The sequence below is a fragment of the Micrasema longulum genome, unplaced genomic scaffold (genome assembly GCF_059751315.1).
Source record: "Micrasema longulum isolate JH-2025_06_02 unplaced genomic scaffold, ASM5975131v1 h1tg002143l, whole genome shotgun sequence".
Taxonomy (NCBI): Eukaryota; Metazoa; Arthropoda; class Insecta; order Trichoptera; family Brachycentridae; genus Micrasema; species Micrasema longulum.
This window is the reverse complement of record NW_028279308.1, coordinates 223,405-241,262: the sequence shown is the minus strand read 5'-3', so window position 1 is coordinate 241,262 and position 17,858 is coordinate 223,405. Positions and strand designations below refer to the sequence as shown.

Here is a 17,858-nt window from a genome sequence, read left to right as displayed (position 1 = left end):
CGTGATGGTAGTAGTAGTAGTAGTAGTACTTTATTTTAAATATGGCGCTAGTGTAATTTGTTCAAATAATATTTTTTTACTCAATTGTGATACAATTAAAGCATTATTTTGATCACTTAATTAATGTAATTACCGGTTATTCGTTCTGTAAAAATATTACCCACAATGTACATAGTTTATTATTAAAGTAACATCAAAATCTAATTTTTTCATATTTTTAGTTGTGATGGCACAATTAACACCATGAATTTAGTTTTTTCAATATTTTCATTTTTTTAATACTTCACCGGTACGAATTACCTATTCGAATGAAAAATGTATTCCTCACCGGAAAAACCCGTACCGAGGAACACATTTTACAATTATTCCCGTTTAGTTTGATTTAACAATGTTTTGAGTATGTCCGAATGTTTGTAGACAGGCTGGATTTCACTCCCTAGGGAGTTATTGAGATCTTAATATATGTCAACAGAAAGGGAAAACATTTTTGAGAAGGAAGTATTGAAGTCTTGCTATTTATTAACAGGGCTTATGGCCTGTCAGTGACTGCGTAAAGAGGTCACTTAAACCATCCAATGACAGTTCATAAGCCATTTAAATGCGTAGACTTCCGTATTCCCTTCTCAAAAATAAACGCAATAAATTTGTCATCAATATTTTGAGTTTGTCCGAATTTTTGTAGACAAGGACGATTCAACTCCCTGGGGAGCTGTTAATATTAACATATTACAATAGAGATGAAGAACATTTTAGAGAGGGTATATATATATATATATATATATAATATGATATGTTAATATTAAAAGCTCACCAAAGAGTTGAATCCAGTCCTTGTCTACAAAAATTTTTAGACAAACTCAAAATATTGTTGATAAATCCATCTGGTCCATGAAGAAGTATAGAAATTGAAAAAAAAAAAAAAAAGTTCCCTAGTATGTAGGTGAAATAATTCAATTAGATGAATCTCACCCGCATAAATAAAGGTTTTAGATCTTTAACTTCGCAAACATCAACAGATAAAAGAATTTAAGGACTATAGACGTTCAAATATGGGCAGAATGGTGAATGTTACATAGTGTGTAAAGTGGCCACCTAAACCTGCCAATGACAGGTATAAGCCCTGTAGATGCCCAGATTTCTATATTACTTTCTCTAAAATATTTTTCATCTCTGTTGTAATATGCAATAAATTTAGTTTGATTTATTGATTTTTTAGACTATTATTATTAAAAGATACTTTTTGCATACTTACACAATAATAAATTAATTTTTAATTTTAATTTATTGTTATAAATTTCAAATAAGTGTAGGATACTTGAATTATAGAGTTACCATTGTTTTATTTATTTATTTAAACTCTTTATTTTAATATCATCTCTTTTTCGCCCGGCGTCACCTAGTTCCTACCCGTATTTTAAAACCGTTTTTTTTCTATGGCAAAGCCTTTTGTCTTTTAGGTGTTTACATCATCTGTCACAAGCAGGGGAATTATATTCCTTTATTTCAATTGCCGTCAAATTTCCACCGCGTTACTATAAACATGTTGCGTTCTGTTTTGTTTATGTTTTAAAATCGTTTGAAAGCTGTTTTTACGAAATTAAAACTTTGAAAATCCGCATCAATTTATAAAATGTTCTCCGGAAATGTTAAAAAATCGCGGCTTGTCGGAGAAAAGTGCCGAGATCGTTCGAAATCAATCTCAAGTGCCTCTGACAAAGGGATGTTAATATATATACATATAAGGGTGGTTATATATATCTGTACATTAAATGATACACCATGGGAGTCACATTGGGCGAAATGTTCAGGAAACAAGGTTTTGTGATTGTGCGATTTCCAAAACATACTCTTTGAACGAAAACAATAAGAAAATGTGATTTTTCTCAAGCATGGGTGTTCCGTTATGTAATTCACCACTGTAATAAGGCTTGCTGGCCTGTAGCGGTGCAAAAAAGATATGATTTTACTGAATGTAATATTGTATTGACATTTTTGCAATGGATCACACCTCAGAGTAATTATGCGCCTAGCTATAGAGGAGCCCAAACGTAGGAAAACCATTCTATGACTACTGAATATTAAGTTCGCAGCAAAAAAATGGGCCGTACTAAGGTCAAGAATTGCCAAATCAAATTAATTTAATCCATTGTTGCCGCGTATGCTAAAATGAATGCTAAGAAAATAGGCGTTTCAGGTTTTAAGACATTAAATGGATACCTAGTGCGGCCCTGACATATTGCCCGTAATCAATTGTCATCAACAGTAAACATACTTTAATTCACAAATTTGTCGCCTCAATTGAGAAAAAATAGTATCTAAATTAAATATGTTGATATAGGGAAAGTTTTTAAGCAACATAATACACATGTTGGGACAATAAATGCCAAAAACCTATGTATATCAAAGGAAAATATTCTAAATCAATTACATGCGATAACTGACTCCTTTAACATTTTTGACTCTCCTACTGCTGCAACCAAACATACCGCAATTCACCATTGTCGATTTTTTACTTAATTTAAAGTAAATATCCAAGTTATTTACAAACAAAGCCAAGCACAGCGATAAAAGCGTTTTCAAACAAAACGAAATGGCCGCCAGCAAAGTCCATCTATATGGCAACCGTCCGTCTTCAAAAGACGGTGGTGATGTACACTTAATTTAAAGACTGGGAAAAACAGCTTTTCCGGTGACTGTACAGTCCTATACGGGACCAGCACAGTCGGCCACATTTCTTACACTTCCAGGTTGTGGGGGGGGGCTCCAGTAGGTAGTTGCTTTCATCGCAGTCTTTTAAGCTTCAGACTTTCCAGCCAGAGGTCATCGTGTGCCCCTTTTCCCTCCTTTACAGCTCCTCTCCACACATCTCTATCCCTGGCGAGATCTTTCCAATGATCAGCGTCAATGCAAAAAGTCTTCATGTCAAGTTTACAGACATCTTTAAATCGCAATCGCTGACCACCTTGGGATCGTTTAACATCACAAAGCTCTCCATACATAATATCTTTCAGTATTCGGCCATTCTCCATTCAACTCACATGACGGAGCCATCGCAGGCGTCTTTTTTTAAGATCGCCATTGCCGAAGACATCTGAGTACGGGTTAGTGTATCTGCATTTGTCACTTTGTTCTGCCACGTCACGCGAAGAATACGCCGCAAACTTCGCAAATGAAACTCGTTGATTTTCCTTACTTGGTGTCTGTAAGTGGGCCAGGTCTCACCGCTGTATAGGAGTGCGCTGAGTACACAGGCTTGGTAAACTTATACTTTAGTAAATATGGTAAGTTCATCATTTTTCCAAACTCTGTCTTGGAGCTTTCCAAATGTGCAAAGTGAAGTTGTCGTCAGCCAACAACGCTTCCGTTCTATGGAACATAGCGATAGGGCTTTTCTATAGCTTGGCGCATTGTTACTCTTAGAATCATACCCATATAGGAGTATTATACAAGAACTGAATTTTCGGCATTTTGTTTTGAATCGGTACAGACTAGAGTTCAAGACAGCATGCATCGACCTCACTTAAAAGTTTCTCCAGTAATGGGAAAATATCACATATACCGATAAAAATATGTGAAATCGATTTAGATTTTCAAAATCAATCTGGATATTGTGGAAAAATGTTTTTATACCTAAATATAAAATAGAACTTTAAAAAAAATACGTCGCTAGAAAAACACAATATGTTCGGCCTTGGCATTTTCTAAAAAAAAATGAATGGGCAGGAACAAATGAACATGAATTATGAATGACCGTTTTTGCGGGAATTCAAATTAACAAATTTAAAAATATTTTTTATGCTATTTATTAGTAGTATTGTAACTAGCCAAAAATTTTTTTTAACTGGATCGTTCTTAACACATTTGAATGGCCAAGAACAAATTAACATAAAACGCGACGTATTAGGAGCGTGGCCAACGGAATGACCGTTTTTGCGGTAATTCCAAATTCCAAATTCCAAATTTAAAAATATTTTTTATGCTACTAATAATTAGAAGAATGATTATTTTTATTAGACAGTACTTCATAGATCTTGATAACTTTAAACATGTTTAATAAAACCTGATATTTCCCTATTATTAGAAGGGGTTGAGATATTTCTGTGCATGCTACCCTCTTAAGTATAGTTGTGAACTCCTAAGTATTTAAAGCTTTGCAATTTTTCGACCCTTCCCTCACTGATGTTGAGAGTGAGTTGATAACAATCAGTCTCTCGTTTTTATTTTGGATAACTAATATAGCGCCATTTTTGTATAATACCTCAAGGGCGCTTTATATAACAATAACAATTGACTGTATTATACAATTATTAATGATAAGCTAATAAACATCTAAATCGATCAGAAATAGCAATATCTTCTAGCTCTAATTTATGTAAATCTACTCGTAACAAAGAATGCTGCATATCGTGTGTATTTAAAATATCAGATTATACCGGAAATACTTACTAACCGGAAGTTATTGAACTGATTTTGACGCTATCTGCGTGTTGAAACATCAGACGTGATTACCTTTATAAATTTAAGCCAATAGGAATATTATGTAAATGTTATACAAAAGAACAAAGGTTATTCAATCGGTTGCAATAACATCAAAGCAATCAATGTAGAAAAAATGCGTTTTAAAAATAAATAACGAAAAATTGACACGAGCCTATTTATGATGTTCAGTTATGCGGAGTCCTTCGGGAGCAGATATTTTATACAGCAGTTCATGTAAAACAGAATTTATTGCACTTGATCCTCCGATCCTAGTCAATCATGTTATGCATAGCATTGACATTTTTTAAATTTTTTTTTTACAATTTACATAAGAGGTAAAACAGGGTTTTAAAAAAATAAAGGATAATTACATAGCAATGAAATACAAAAATACAAACAAACTTATCTGGCTCAAGAAAAAGACGTCTGCTGAGAATCTGGCTTTTAGAACGTGTTTTTCATATTAAAGTTTTTTGTGTTTTCTCTTTTATTTGGACAACTTTTTATTTTCGATGTACATATTTTTCATTTTTTTCCATAGTAATAAGAGTTTTTATATGTTTATAGAATTAAGGAGTTAAGATTATTTATATATATTAGAACTTAACTATAAGCACCTGCTGACGAACTGCATTTTATGCAGTTCAGTAGGACTTGATTATTTATATATTATTGTTGGATGCTTTTGATAAATAAATATAAATAGTAAAAAACAGTAAACAAATAAATCCCACAAAAGCATGGCCTTTTCGTGGGTATACAAGAATTTTTTAATGAATTTTTGCTCCTATAATAAATAGACAGTTATAATATTTTTGTGTAACACAAGAAAGGAAAATAAAATATTCTGTAAAAGATTATATGGTATTTTTCATAGTAATTAAAAAAGGAAATAAAAAATATAAAAAATAAAAATATTCCTTATAATAATTTTGTTGCCAGTTATATTTATGTGTAACATAAAAAGAAAATAGAAAATATTCTGTAATAGATTAGGTTATTTTTCATAGTTATTAAAAATCGAAATAAAAAATAATTTAAAAAAAACATAAAAATATTCCTTATTATCAAAGGGCAGCAAAATATATCATAGAAAAAAAGAGTTAATATCTTTAGTTTGAATCCAGGATAGTGCGTGTTTTTTAAAAGAAGGAAAATTTTGAAAGTTTGGGATCAATGAAATATTATTAGTTAAAAAAGAATTAAAAAAATTTGGGCCTATAAAATATGCATGTCTCTTTATTGGAACAACCAATTGAACGTCGTTACTCAGAAAGCAACCAGCCATAGAAAAGCGAAACAGAGGCCTTATATTGGATGCTTTCGTCTTTGAAATTGTATGCGATTTGCGTAATTCGGCAAATGACAGCATTCTTGAACCACCCATACGAATGCAGTCGATTGAAAACCAATCGACTTTATCTCGATTACCACAAACCATTCGACATTGACAATCATATGCGACATCGTAACTTTAGCTGTCAAACTTCCTTCTCGTAAAACGCTCGGTATTCTTGTTCGAATGACGAGTAGGTATTTTTGTTGTATTGTAACTTAAAATTTACAACAGTGATCTATGTTGTGATGATGGTGTATTAACATATGTGCAAGCATGCACTTATTTTTAATCCATTATTAAATTATGTTTCACTACAAACATACTTTTAAAATTATTCTATCGCTCGTCAATGTCAAAATACGTATTTGAGATATATATATATTTTTTTAATACTTTACAAAAATATATTACAAAATTGAATTTACAATATATTGAAAATCCGTGCCGAGGGAGACATTTAACAATTTTATTTTATTGTGATAAATATATATTTTAGATTATGAATTGTTTTAGATTTTTTACAAAGATATACAGAAAATAATTTAATTCAAATACAAACACATTGTTACAAGTATCAACTAAGTGTAGGTAGCTTAGCTTGGATTATCGGAATTAAAGGATGACTATAGTTTCCAGGTTGATTCTGTTTCTGTCCATTAGCATAATTTTTATTTTCTCTTTGAATTTTGTTGATATATCGCGAGCAGTTTTTGGCAGACTTTTTAAAAATTTGTTTTTTAAATGCATCAAAACAATATTTAATATTTATAATAACATGTAGATGTGTGTTATGTCCAAAGCAAATGATAATTATGAATGTTGCAGTGTCTCAGTAAAATATTTTCTTTTATTTTTTTCATAATATTCCATCGACAAAATATTCAACGGAAGAAGTCTGACAAGAAACAATAAAAGTTTACATGTGGCAGGAGAGCCATAGATAAATATGGATTTTTTAGTGTTGTCGCTTTCTCATTCGTTTTAGTAATTAAATTGTCGGAAGGTTTTCAAGAATAGTATTATGACAAAGCAGTCGAGATGCGCAATCGATTATTGCGAGTGATTGACAAAATGTCACATCTTTCCAGCCAACAAAACAATTCATTGATACCGAGACTGCATAGGTTAGGTAACACTTATGGAACGGCTGCAGATATTCTGTCCAATTCTTTATTATCTTATAAGTCCACAATATCAAGTTTATTTGTAGCTGCTCGTCAAACAATTATTGACAATTCAATTCCATAAATTAAAAAATACTTACTTTTTTATTTTTATTACCTTATACTTGTTTTTTTATTTTTTACTGTTATATCAAATTGCCAAATACGCATTTCATAAATACATATTTTTATTTCTTCTTTTTTTGCGATAATATATGCTTGCATGTTTAATTATTTAACTTAAATTTGTCTTTCTTGCTTACCGTAACACTTTATTTACTGTGTTTGCTTTACAGAATTTATTTCATAAGCTTATATCTTTGCAGTTTTTGTTTATATGCTCACTGTTTCTTCTTGCATACCTTTGTTATTATGGTTTTTTTTTTAAACTTTGTAAAACTTTTTATTATATCCTTTCTAACTAATTTCACATATTTTTTATGTATATTCTGTATTATTTAGTATGTTAGCATGTATTTTATTTTTTGTAAATGCCTTTTGGGCGTTAACGAACAAAATAAATAAATAAGACTCTTGAGATAAAACACTGTTGTGGAAAGTAATGCATACATTCAGTTTTTTTTAATAAAACGAAAAATCATTTCATCATGTATTTGACCAGTTTTAATGATTTTTAAATTCTGTCCGACCGCACAACCGAAGATGTGCATTTTGCAGAAAACAGCCAGCCCTAGTAAAATTCTGATGTGTGTGGATAATGTTGTGCCATTATGTATTGAACATATTATTTTATGATGTAATAACTTATATTTACATATAAGTTATTGATTAAAAATACTTGCTATACTTCCATTTATTTATTGACCAATGAGCGCTTTCACCCTCTAATGGGCATTGAAATTCAGAGTGGTGAATATTATACAGTGTAAGAATGATTTATATAAAACTAAATATTGTTTTAAGTGAAAGCACATTTTTTTAAAAAGTTGGAAGAGATACATTATTTTAATGGATTGTGAGTCATGCGCACTCAACCAGGAGTACAGTAAGAAACGATTTGGTGATTCCAATAGCACGTACAGTGGCATTCCAAATCATTTCTATATATCGGACCTAAACTATACAACCTGATACCGTCATTTTCAGGGAGGGTCCGATGTCTTGCAGGGTACCCGCTGGCACAGCGCGGGTTTAAACTGTGTAACTCGGTTATAAGCTTAGACTATACCCTGTCTGCGTAAACTATAAGTGCGTAAGCACTACAATTAATGAAATGAATCATAACACGTTTAAACATGTGAGTCGAGGTCCTGTAAAATTTTGGAAATCTGATAAACCATCAGTTTTGAAAAGAAATTAAAAAATTTGGTTGACAGACATTGGAAGTAAGGAATCGGAGAATTTATTGAAGATAGTAATCTAAATATTATGCTATCCCATTGATTCATATATAAATTTATTGTATTTTCGCATGTGCATATATATTGTGTATGAATGTGTGTATATATATGTATATGTATGTATATATGTGTATATATATATGTATGTATATGTATATGTATATATGTAGTATGTATGCGATATATTTATATATTCAATTTAATTTTTACATTTAATGTAAACTGTACTTTTTTTTCTTTTCTTCTCTTTTGGGCTATAACTGTTTTTCTATTTCTTCAATATTATTTTTATTTATGGGAAACATATTCGAAAACCATTTTTGCCGCAACAAATTGGTTTCTTAGAACAGGCATTTGCCTATATAGGAACCGATTGCAACATTAGGCATACTAATATTTCTGGCTTGCCGACCCTTCATATACTGAGCCTACTCCTAGTACAAGCAGAATTTGCCAGAGTGTTTTTTGTGCCATTTTTGAAACAATGTATGTATAAACTAATAAATAAATACGCGTTCATATATTTAACATGTACTTATCCCGGTTCATATATAGGTTGAAGCGGGAGAACAATTAAATATTGATTGAAAGAACATTTAGCTTCACAAATATTAAATAACGATATTTCAAACTATGCATCACATTTAAATGAGTTAAAACATAATTTTGACGAATCAATATGCCAATATGTCTTCTTGTCTATACTGATTATCGTGATTTCGGATGTGACCGGGTTTAAAGAACACCCTGTATAAAATAGACCTAACTGCAACCAAACCATCAATATTGCTTTTTTTTTATTGTGGACTGACTACTTTTTGCAAAACTACGTCCTATTTGAGTCAACCTTCACGAAACTCGTCACCGACAGAAGCACGGCCACTATGAAATGCTGCAAACCAGTTGTAACCAGTTTCTTCGATGGTGCTTCAATACCAAAAGTTAAACGAAGCGATTCTAGACATTGTTATTAAGTTAACCCTTTTCTAAAATCGAAATATATCATTATTAATCATTTGCATTAACTTTTTTGTCAAATATTGGACTAAATATTATTAAATATTTCTAAATAACCACTTACCGAATTTTTAATGTCTACCGGTTTCGAGACATACCCGTGTCTTTGTCAGGAACCAATTAAACCAACATGCGAAACCCACTATACACCTTCAACGTAATTTTTGCTCTAAATATAAAACCAGCACCACATGCATTTTAATAAGCCACCCTGACACTCACTGATTAGGTTATGAAAATATTTATGTTGTGGGAGAAATAGTTGAAAAAAGAGGGATTGAATAAAGAGAGATAGAGGACTGACTTCATCCCCACCCTCTTTAATTCATAGCGCAATAAGTGCATGTGCTTATTGAAATGCATGTCGTGTTATATTTTTGTGCAAAAACTATGGTGAAGGTTTATAGTGGATTTTGCGTGTTGGTTTAATTAGTGTCCTGACGAAGAGACAGGTACGTCTCGAAATCGATGAACATAGAAAAGTCGGTAAGTGGTTATATAGAATTTTTTAAAAATATTTCGTAACAAATCAGCCAACGAAAGCCTTCCCGTGAAATTTCCATTATTTCACAAAATTGCTTTTTTAAACGCTCACAATTAACTAATCTATCGATTTCTGAGCTGTCACTGTTTGAATAATTACAAATTTCAAATTTTACGAAAATACTAATGTCACATGTAAAAAGTGCCATCTGATGATCGTTTGTAAAAACCTAAAAGGTAGCCCTCGTATATTGCGGATGCTTCCTTCAAGCTTAACCACACTTGCCTACTTTAAAAGGAATCAGGTTCTCGCGCCCTGTAGCTCAATTACAAATAACTATGTGCTTAAAAACATGCTAAGCATTTGAGCGATTGCACTGTGTGTCGAGTAGAACTAGCTAGCTTGACAAAATTCATCACCTGATTTCCTGGAATTGATGACTGTTCAATGTGAACAACCCCTTTAAACTATGATTCCAAAAATATTGGGGGTTTTACCCTGCTAAGTGGTGAGTAATCGATGCTGATAGCTAGGTAATTAGGTAAATGCATTTGCAACGACAAATTAGTTGGAGTTTTGCTACCATTTGAACAACATCTTTGTGAAGTTACTAATCAATAAGTGAATATTTTTAGTGATGGATTTTATTATTCAAGGTATGTACTAAAATATTATTTACATTAAAAGAAAATTTCTAATTAAATAATGCAATTACACATTTTTTAAAGATGTCCATTGTTTTAAATATTTTTCTCCTTAAATTATAACTTTAATCGTCCTTAACTTTTTTTTATCCATTTTTACCCCTCTAGATTTCATATATGTACTAGCCAAAACATTCAGTCATGCAAAACTATACATCTTTTACAGCACACTGTAGTTCAACTATTTTTTTTATTTTTTTTTCAGAACACCTCTTATTCCTCACAAAAAAGGAGCTTTTAGAAGAATGGATAAAATCTTCGAAAAACGAAAAGGTTTCTCATCTTTACGATTATATTAATCAAAAATTTAATCTAATTGATATCACAGATGATTCGCGGAAAAAAATATGTTAAAATTATTCAGCATATCAGAAAAACTATCTCAAAAATGGATAGCGGCCGGAAAATCTAAGGATCGTTTCTTAGCCAAATATGCAAGTTAGTTAGATACTCAGGACGTACAATTTCAAGCATGTACGGCTCAACAACAACCACACACATCTAATGCTGCGGGTAGACCTCTAAATTTTTTTGAAGATTCCTCGTTTAGGACCAAGAAACGTCGAGTGGATGACCTCACCCAAACGTGGAGTGCCATTGAACTAATGACCGCAGCAGAAATAGCAGTGCGTTCTTTAGGTCATAAAAATGATGCTAAGGCTATAAGAAAAATTAGTGAAGGTTCACAACTAGTTCCTGGTGCTACAGATATTTCAAGAAAATTGAGTGGGGACGAAGCGTTAGCATATTATATAGACTCTAAGTCAACAACTCATACATAAAAACAGACAAGGAAGTAGTGCATTAAAGTAGGGCATTATGTGTTTCCATCTTATTATTGTTTAAGTCAATCTAAAAAAAAATGTTATCCTCCTGAAGAACATATAATGGTGACAGAGACTCGTGCCGAAATAAAATTGCAAGCTTTATAAGATAAAACTATAGAGCGCTTAATAGAGGCACAGCGTGATGTTTTTAATAGTGTACCCCCTAATTCATCTTTCACGCTTGTAAGTAAATGGGGATGTGACGGAAGTTCCGGCCACAGTACGTACAAACAGAGATTTGAGGAGACGGAAAATACCGACGAGTTTTTGTTTGTATTTTTGTTAGTTCCCATTAAGTTACATAACGACAGCAACATCATTTGGCAAAACCCACGGCCTTCATCTACAATGTATTGCCGCCCGATAAAATTTATATTTGCCAAAGAAACAAATGAGTTTACAAAATCCGAAAGTAATAAGGTTTTGGAAGAAGTAAACAATTTATTTCCAACTATTTGTAGTTTTAGAGATACTGAAATCACTATTAAACATGAACTTTTGTTGACTATGATCGACGGAAAAGTCTGCAACGCCTTGACTGAAAATCTATCAACACAAACGTGTTACATATGTGGTGCTACTTCTAAGCTGATGAACGATGAATCTGGGCACTTTGAAAGTAACAAAGAATATTTTGGATTTGGTTTATCCACTATCCATGCTTGGATTCGTTGTTTCGAATGTTTTATACATATTGGTTACCGTTTGAACGTTAAAAAATGGCAGATTAGAGACGACGAAGATAAAGCAAACGTTAAACAGCAAACCGAAGAAATCAGGCAACGATTTAAACGCGAAATGGGTCTTATTGTAGATAAACCAAAACCAGGATTTGGTTCTTCAAACGATGGAAACACTGCTCGTCGTTTTTTTGGAAACCCCAAACAAAGTGCTCAGATTACAGGAGTAGATGTTACAATCATTAGGAATTTCGATATTCTTTTAAGGACATTATTTTCTGGTTTTGAAATAAATACCGTTGAATTTAACAACCTTTGTGTTGAAACTAGAAAATTATACATAAGTCTCTATTCTTGGTATTGCATGCCAGCTACTGTACATAAAATATTAGTTCATAGTACAGAAGTAATTCGAAGCGCACTCCTTCCTATTGGGCAACTTTCGGAAGAAGCCCAAGAGGCTCGGAACAAAGACTGCCGAAGGTTTCGAGAGCAAAACACCAGAAAATTTTCACGTATTGTTACTAATAGAGACTTGTTGTCCATGTTGCTTGTAACATCTGATCCGTTTATCAACAGCCTTAGAGAAATTCCCAGAAAAAAGGCGGACAAGTTACCTGCGGAGGTTTTAAAATTAATTGTAGCTCCTACTATAGAACCTCAACGTGAATCATTTCTAACTAATTTTACTTGTAATGAGAACGATTATTTTTTGGAAAACTGTGCTGATGACTCTGAATTATCATCAGATGATAATTACTGATAAGTATGTAGTTTTTGTATTTTTTTCAAAATTAGTTTTAATTTTTTTGTTTGTCTTTAGGATTGATATAGATTTTTAAAAATATTTTCTAAATAATTTGTTAACTACCTGTACATATGATGAAGATATATATTTAATTATTACTTTTATTACATTCATTGATTTAAATGATTTTTGTAATTTACTTCTTACACTCTAGTTATTAATACTGTATTATTCGTTGTGCTTTTAAAACTATTTTATAAATCGTTTTTCGTAGAAGGTGTCTGATACTGAATAATTAACCATAATTAGGCAATTAATAGTGAACATGTATAGGCATTAGGTATGTAAATATTTACTAATTGACATTTTTAAACAAAAAATATCTCGTAGCAATTGATTGAAATGAAATGTTTTATTTTTAAATATGTACTTTTTTATATTAAATTTTACGTTTATATTTATAAATATGTATTTTTTCTTTATGTAAAAATGTATTCAAATATTAAGAAAATAATTCAAACATGATTCCATGTAATATTGTCCGGCTAAATATTTTTTAAATAAACATTTATTTTACAATACAATGAATATTTTTTACTAAAATACCTAAAGTCCTTATTGATTAATTTTTTTTCAAAAATTGTATTTTATGCACACAATGTAATATTTTTACGCAGAAATATCATCTAAAATAATTTTGTCAACCTAGCTTGTTCTACTCGAAACACTGTGCGATTGGAATGAACAATAATTACCATGCTTAGATTATCGCTGTCATAAGTCAACACGTGTGTAATCTCTAAGTCAATGTTCGTGTCGGTTCGATTTTTGTTTTCCTCATAAATAAATACAGTTCACTGGCGAAAAATCGGCGTTTACTATAAAAAATAGTACAATAAATTGCATTTGCAAAATAGTAAGGAGCATCTAATACAAAGAAGTGAAAATTATATTTCAATTACTCTGGCGAATTCTTTTTTGACATTTGGCTTGGCAACCGCCGGCTAAATGTAACAAATAGCATGATAAATAATATATAAATCAATTAAAATAGCAGTTTTGGCAATTTACCATATTTACACGGATGAAATTCAAATATGTGATTGCGCAGCAGGATTATGCGTCGCGAAACGTACATATTTTGACATTTAATATAAGGTGTTCACGGATGTTCCATTGTGATCGCGAATACTCTAAACAACCATAGTGAGAAATTGTTATCACGTCGATAGTTATTTGTGATTGAGCTACTGGGGAGATATTCCAAACGCTCTCGCGTCCGTAGAAAACAATTTTACATTCAACATTTACGTTCAAAATACGCGAGATAAAAGAGTTTTCTACGGCCGCGACAGCGGTTAAGAATATCAACGCTGGACGTCCATTACTGACTGTACGTCGGCAGTTTATGTCACAAGTACGAAATGCTTGGGAGACAATTTGTAAAATCTCTAACCATTCACCAGGATTATCTTCACTCGATTTCCCTTTTCAGGATTTTCAACCAGAGAGTAGCCACCGAAAAGCGCTCGTCCAGGATTCAGATTCTACTACACACCCATAAATGTACTCTTCGTTCCACTGGGACACAGGGACTCAATATGCTTATATAAACCAATAAAATTTTAGAATTCTTTTGAATGTTTTTTTTTTTACAATAACTAGTCAAATCGTTATGTTAACGGTATTTAGAACGCGTTGCAAAAATGTTCACAACAGTAAAAGCAGTTCCTATATTTCAGCGATATTTTATAGCTTTACCGTTATTTTTTGTCAAGTCTCATACAGTGTAAATAAACAGAGAAGAGTTGTACAGAAAGTTCACTCACCTAGTACCTAGTTACCGCTAAATCATAAATTTGTCCCTGATTTCATTTGATTTATTGATTCGTTTATTTATTTGATTTATTACGAACTTATTCAGTCCATTTCATTACAGCAAATATATTTTATATAAATATATATATATACAGGTACAATAATTAAAATAAAATTCAATTAAACATAATTAAAGTAAAAAAAGAAAATTACTTGTAGACAAGATCTGGTCTATTTTAGTAATTGTTTAAAAAGTCCAGATCCTGTCTCGAGGTTACAATGTGACACAATCGGGACACTATTTTATTACAATGAGGAAGTTCACTGAATTTTGTTTTTTAATATTTGTTTTTACGACAATCAAAGTAAGACAAAAATATTTTTAGGGATCGAATTATCAGCGCTGTGATTTTTTAAGTTTTGTAATTTTTAATTACTCGTGTGTGATACCTTCCTACCGGTATAGCCATTGGCAGGTCGGTATTTTATCGTCCGTATATATTGCCGTTTGCGAAGATAGTAATAAGAAAGTTCAGTGCGAAAAAAAGAGCATCAAATTGTGCGGCGAAGTTTTATGAAAATGAATGAAAATAATATTAAAAAGTATTTTAATCAAAACGGATTGATTTGAATGATGTTTTAAGTGACGTAATTTAGATGAAATTTATTGGACATGACGAACGATTGAACGACGAATGAAAGGCTTAGAAAATTTGCGATGCTATTATCGATGGATGCAGAAAACGAAGAAGACCGAGAAATACATAGCATGACCAAATCCAACAAATACTAAAAAATGTCGTGTCGAATGTCGGAATAATCGGCGTGCGTCCGCGAGAAGATGTATAAATGTAGAGGAAACATGGTCTGTTTTCAGAGACAGAGCAGTATGGCCTTCTATCTTGTCTTCGTTCCTCTACGGGGAAACAACGTGATTCATTATATTTGCATACTGTTTACATACCAAATACTTATTATTGTTTTTTCTCCCATCTATTCTTAGTCTTTCGATCATTGTTTTTTTATTTTTAAAATTAATTTTATTACAATTGTATTTTACTCTGAGTCTAAGCGAATGAAGAATACTGTTTCATTTTTGAAATAGAACTAGAACCTTGTATGAGTAGACAGAGAGAATGGATTGTCATACGAGTTTATCCTGGCATACATTCCTAGCTTTTATATTTTATTTTATTTTATTTCATTTTATTTCATTTTATTTCATTTTATTTCATTTTATTTCATTTTATTTCATTTTATTTCATTTTATTTCATTTTATTTCATTTTATTTCATTTTATTTCATTTTATTTCATTTTATTTCATTTTATTTCATTTTATTTCATTTTATTTCATTTTATTTTATTTTATTTTATTTTATTTTATTTTATTTTATTTTATTTTGTTTTATTTTATTTTATTTTATTTTATTTTATTTTATTTTATTTTATTATATTTTTTTTTATTTTATTTTATTTTATTTTATTTCATTTTATTTCATTTTATTTCATTTTATTTCATTTTATTTCATTTTATTTCATTTTATTTCATTTTATTTCATTTTATTTTATTTTATTTTATTTTATTTTATTTTATTTTATTTTATTTTATTTTATTTTATTTTATTTTATTTTATTTTATTTTATTTTATTTTATTTTATTTTATTTTATTTTATTTTATTTTATTTTATTTTATTTTATTTTATTTTATTTTATTTTATTTTATTTTATTTTATTTTATTTTATTTTATTTTATTTTATTTTACTTAATTTTATTTAATTTCATAAAGATAAGATTTAAAGACAGACCAACGAAGTTTCTAAATAAAAATCATATATATTCAATTATGGTACGACCAAGAGAGTGATTGTGTGTATTTGTATGAGAGTAAGTGGAGAGGTTTGTTTGTGTGTATTTGTGATAATTGTAATTATAATTAAACCTGACTATGATTTATACTCTCGTTTGATTTTATCATTCGTAACCCTGCCATGCATTGATTTCCTACACATTTGTCAGAGATCGCATTTCGACCGCATTCATTCTGCTTTCATCCTTCCTCTGCCAGTTTTATGTTTCACTTCCATACATAAGTATCGGGACTAAAACTCCGTTGTACACTGCTAGTTTAGCTTTAATTGACATATTCGATAGAAATAACGAAACGTAGAAATAACATTGACTCCATATTTATGTTTAATTTAATGAATAGCTATATTAATATACCATCGTTACTGGAATAAGTGGCATTCACCGGTTGCGAAATAATAATCTGCTGTTCCTTGATCAACACAGCACAAACTATGGCTTGCATGCACCAATGTCCCGATTGTGTCGTATTGTAAACTCGAGACGAGATCTGGACTATTTTGGTTTAAGTCTTTACAGATTTAAAAAATCACTAAGAAAGACCGGATCTTGTATTGAGGTAGTAATTTTTTTTGTCCTAGTTTTAATTTTATTTAGTTTTATTTTATTTGATTAGTACTTGTATTTGTTATAAGAAATTGTATTTACCATTGTTAGAATGGGCTCTATAAGTCCATCAATAAATAAATACTTTAGTTAAATGAATAATCAAAAGGCTTACCTTGTCGCTTGCTGGAAGAGATAGAGAAACAGCTACACTGGACAAGGCAACAAGAAAAATCAAGAATTTTTTGTTCGCCATATTGCTGCTTTTATATATTACTATAAACGGTCACTTCTGTTAAGTAAGTTTGTAATTATTTTGCAAGTAAAATGGAAGTTATTGATGTTGCGATATTCTTTAATGAGTATTTACTTTCTTATTAAAGTTAAGGTAATGTTTCACATACAACCGGCTTGGCGGAAGGTTTAGTAATAACTAAATAAGAACTTACCTGTAGAGCAACTCGAGTTTAATGATCTGTCTCGTTAAGTCTCGTATCTGTACCAGAGGTGATCAACCTGTGCGAGTAATCGATAATTTATTATTTATTTTATCTATAAAACTTCAAACCAAGCATCTCATGAATACTTTTCTTTGAAATCGTATTGTAATGCGTTGATTTGAATAACTCGCTAGTGAGTTAAATAGTCAACAAAAATTGGGTAATTTATCAACAATTACCTGGTCCATGAAGAAGTATAAAAATTGAAAAAATAATATTTTCAGGCGTTGCCTAGTATGTAGGTGAAATAATTCAATTAGATGAATCTCACCCGCATAAATAAATGTTTCAGCTCTTTAACTTCACAAACATCAACAGATGAA

At 30.8% G+C, this 17,858-nt stretch overlaps 1 protein-coding gene across 1 annotated transcript in view; it reads right to left on the bottom strand.

Moving 5' to 3' along the window:
* LOC148272954 (uncharacterized) overlaps nucleotides 1–17,478 on the bottom strand; it is a 32,263-nt gene extending 14,785 nt beyond the window's left edge. Inside the window, exon 1 of the mRNA XM_088239348.1 lies at nucleotides 17,211–17,478. Coding sequence (XP_088095474.1) covers nucleotides 17,211–17,291 — 81 coding nt within the window. The 5' untranslated portion in view covers nucleotides 17,292–17,478. The remainder of the gene's footprint in view (nucleotides 1–17,210) is intronic.
* Nucleotides 17,479–17,858: the final 380 nt, after the last annotated feature.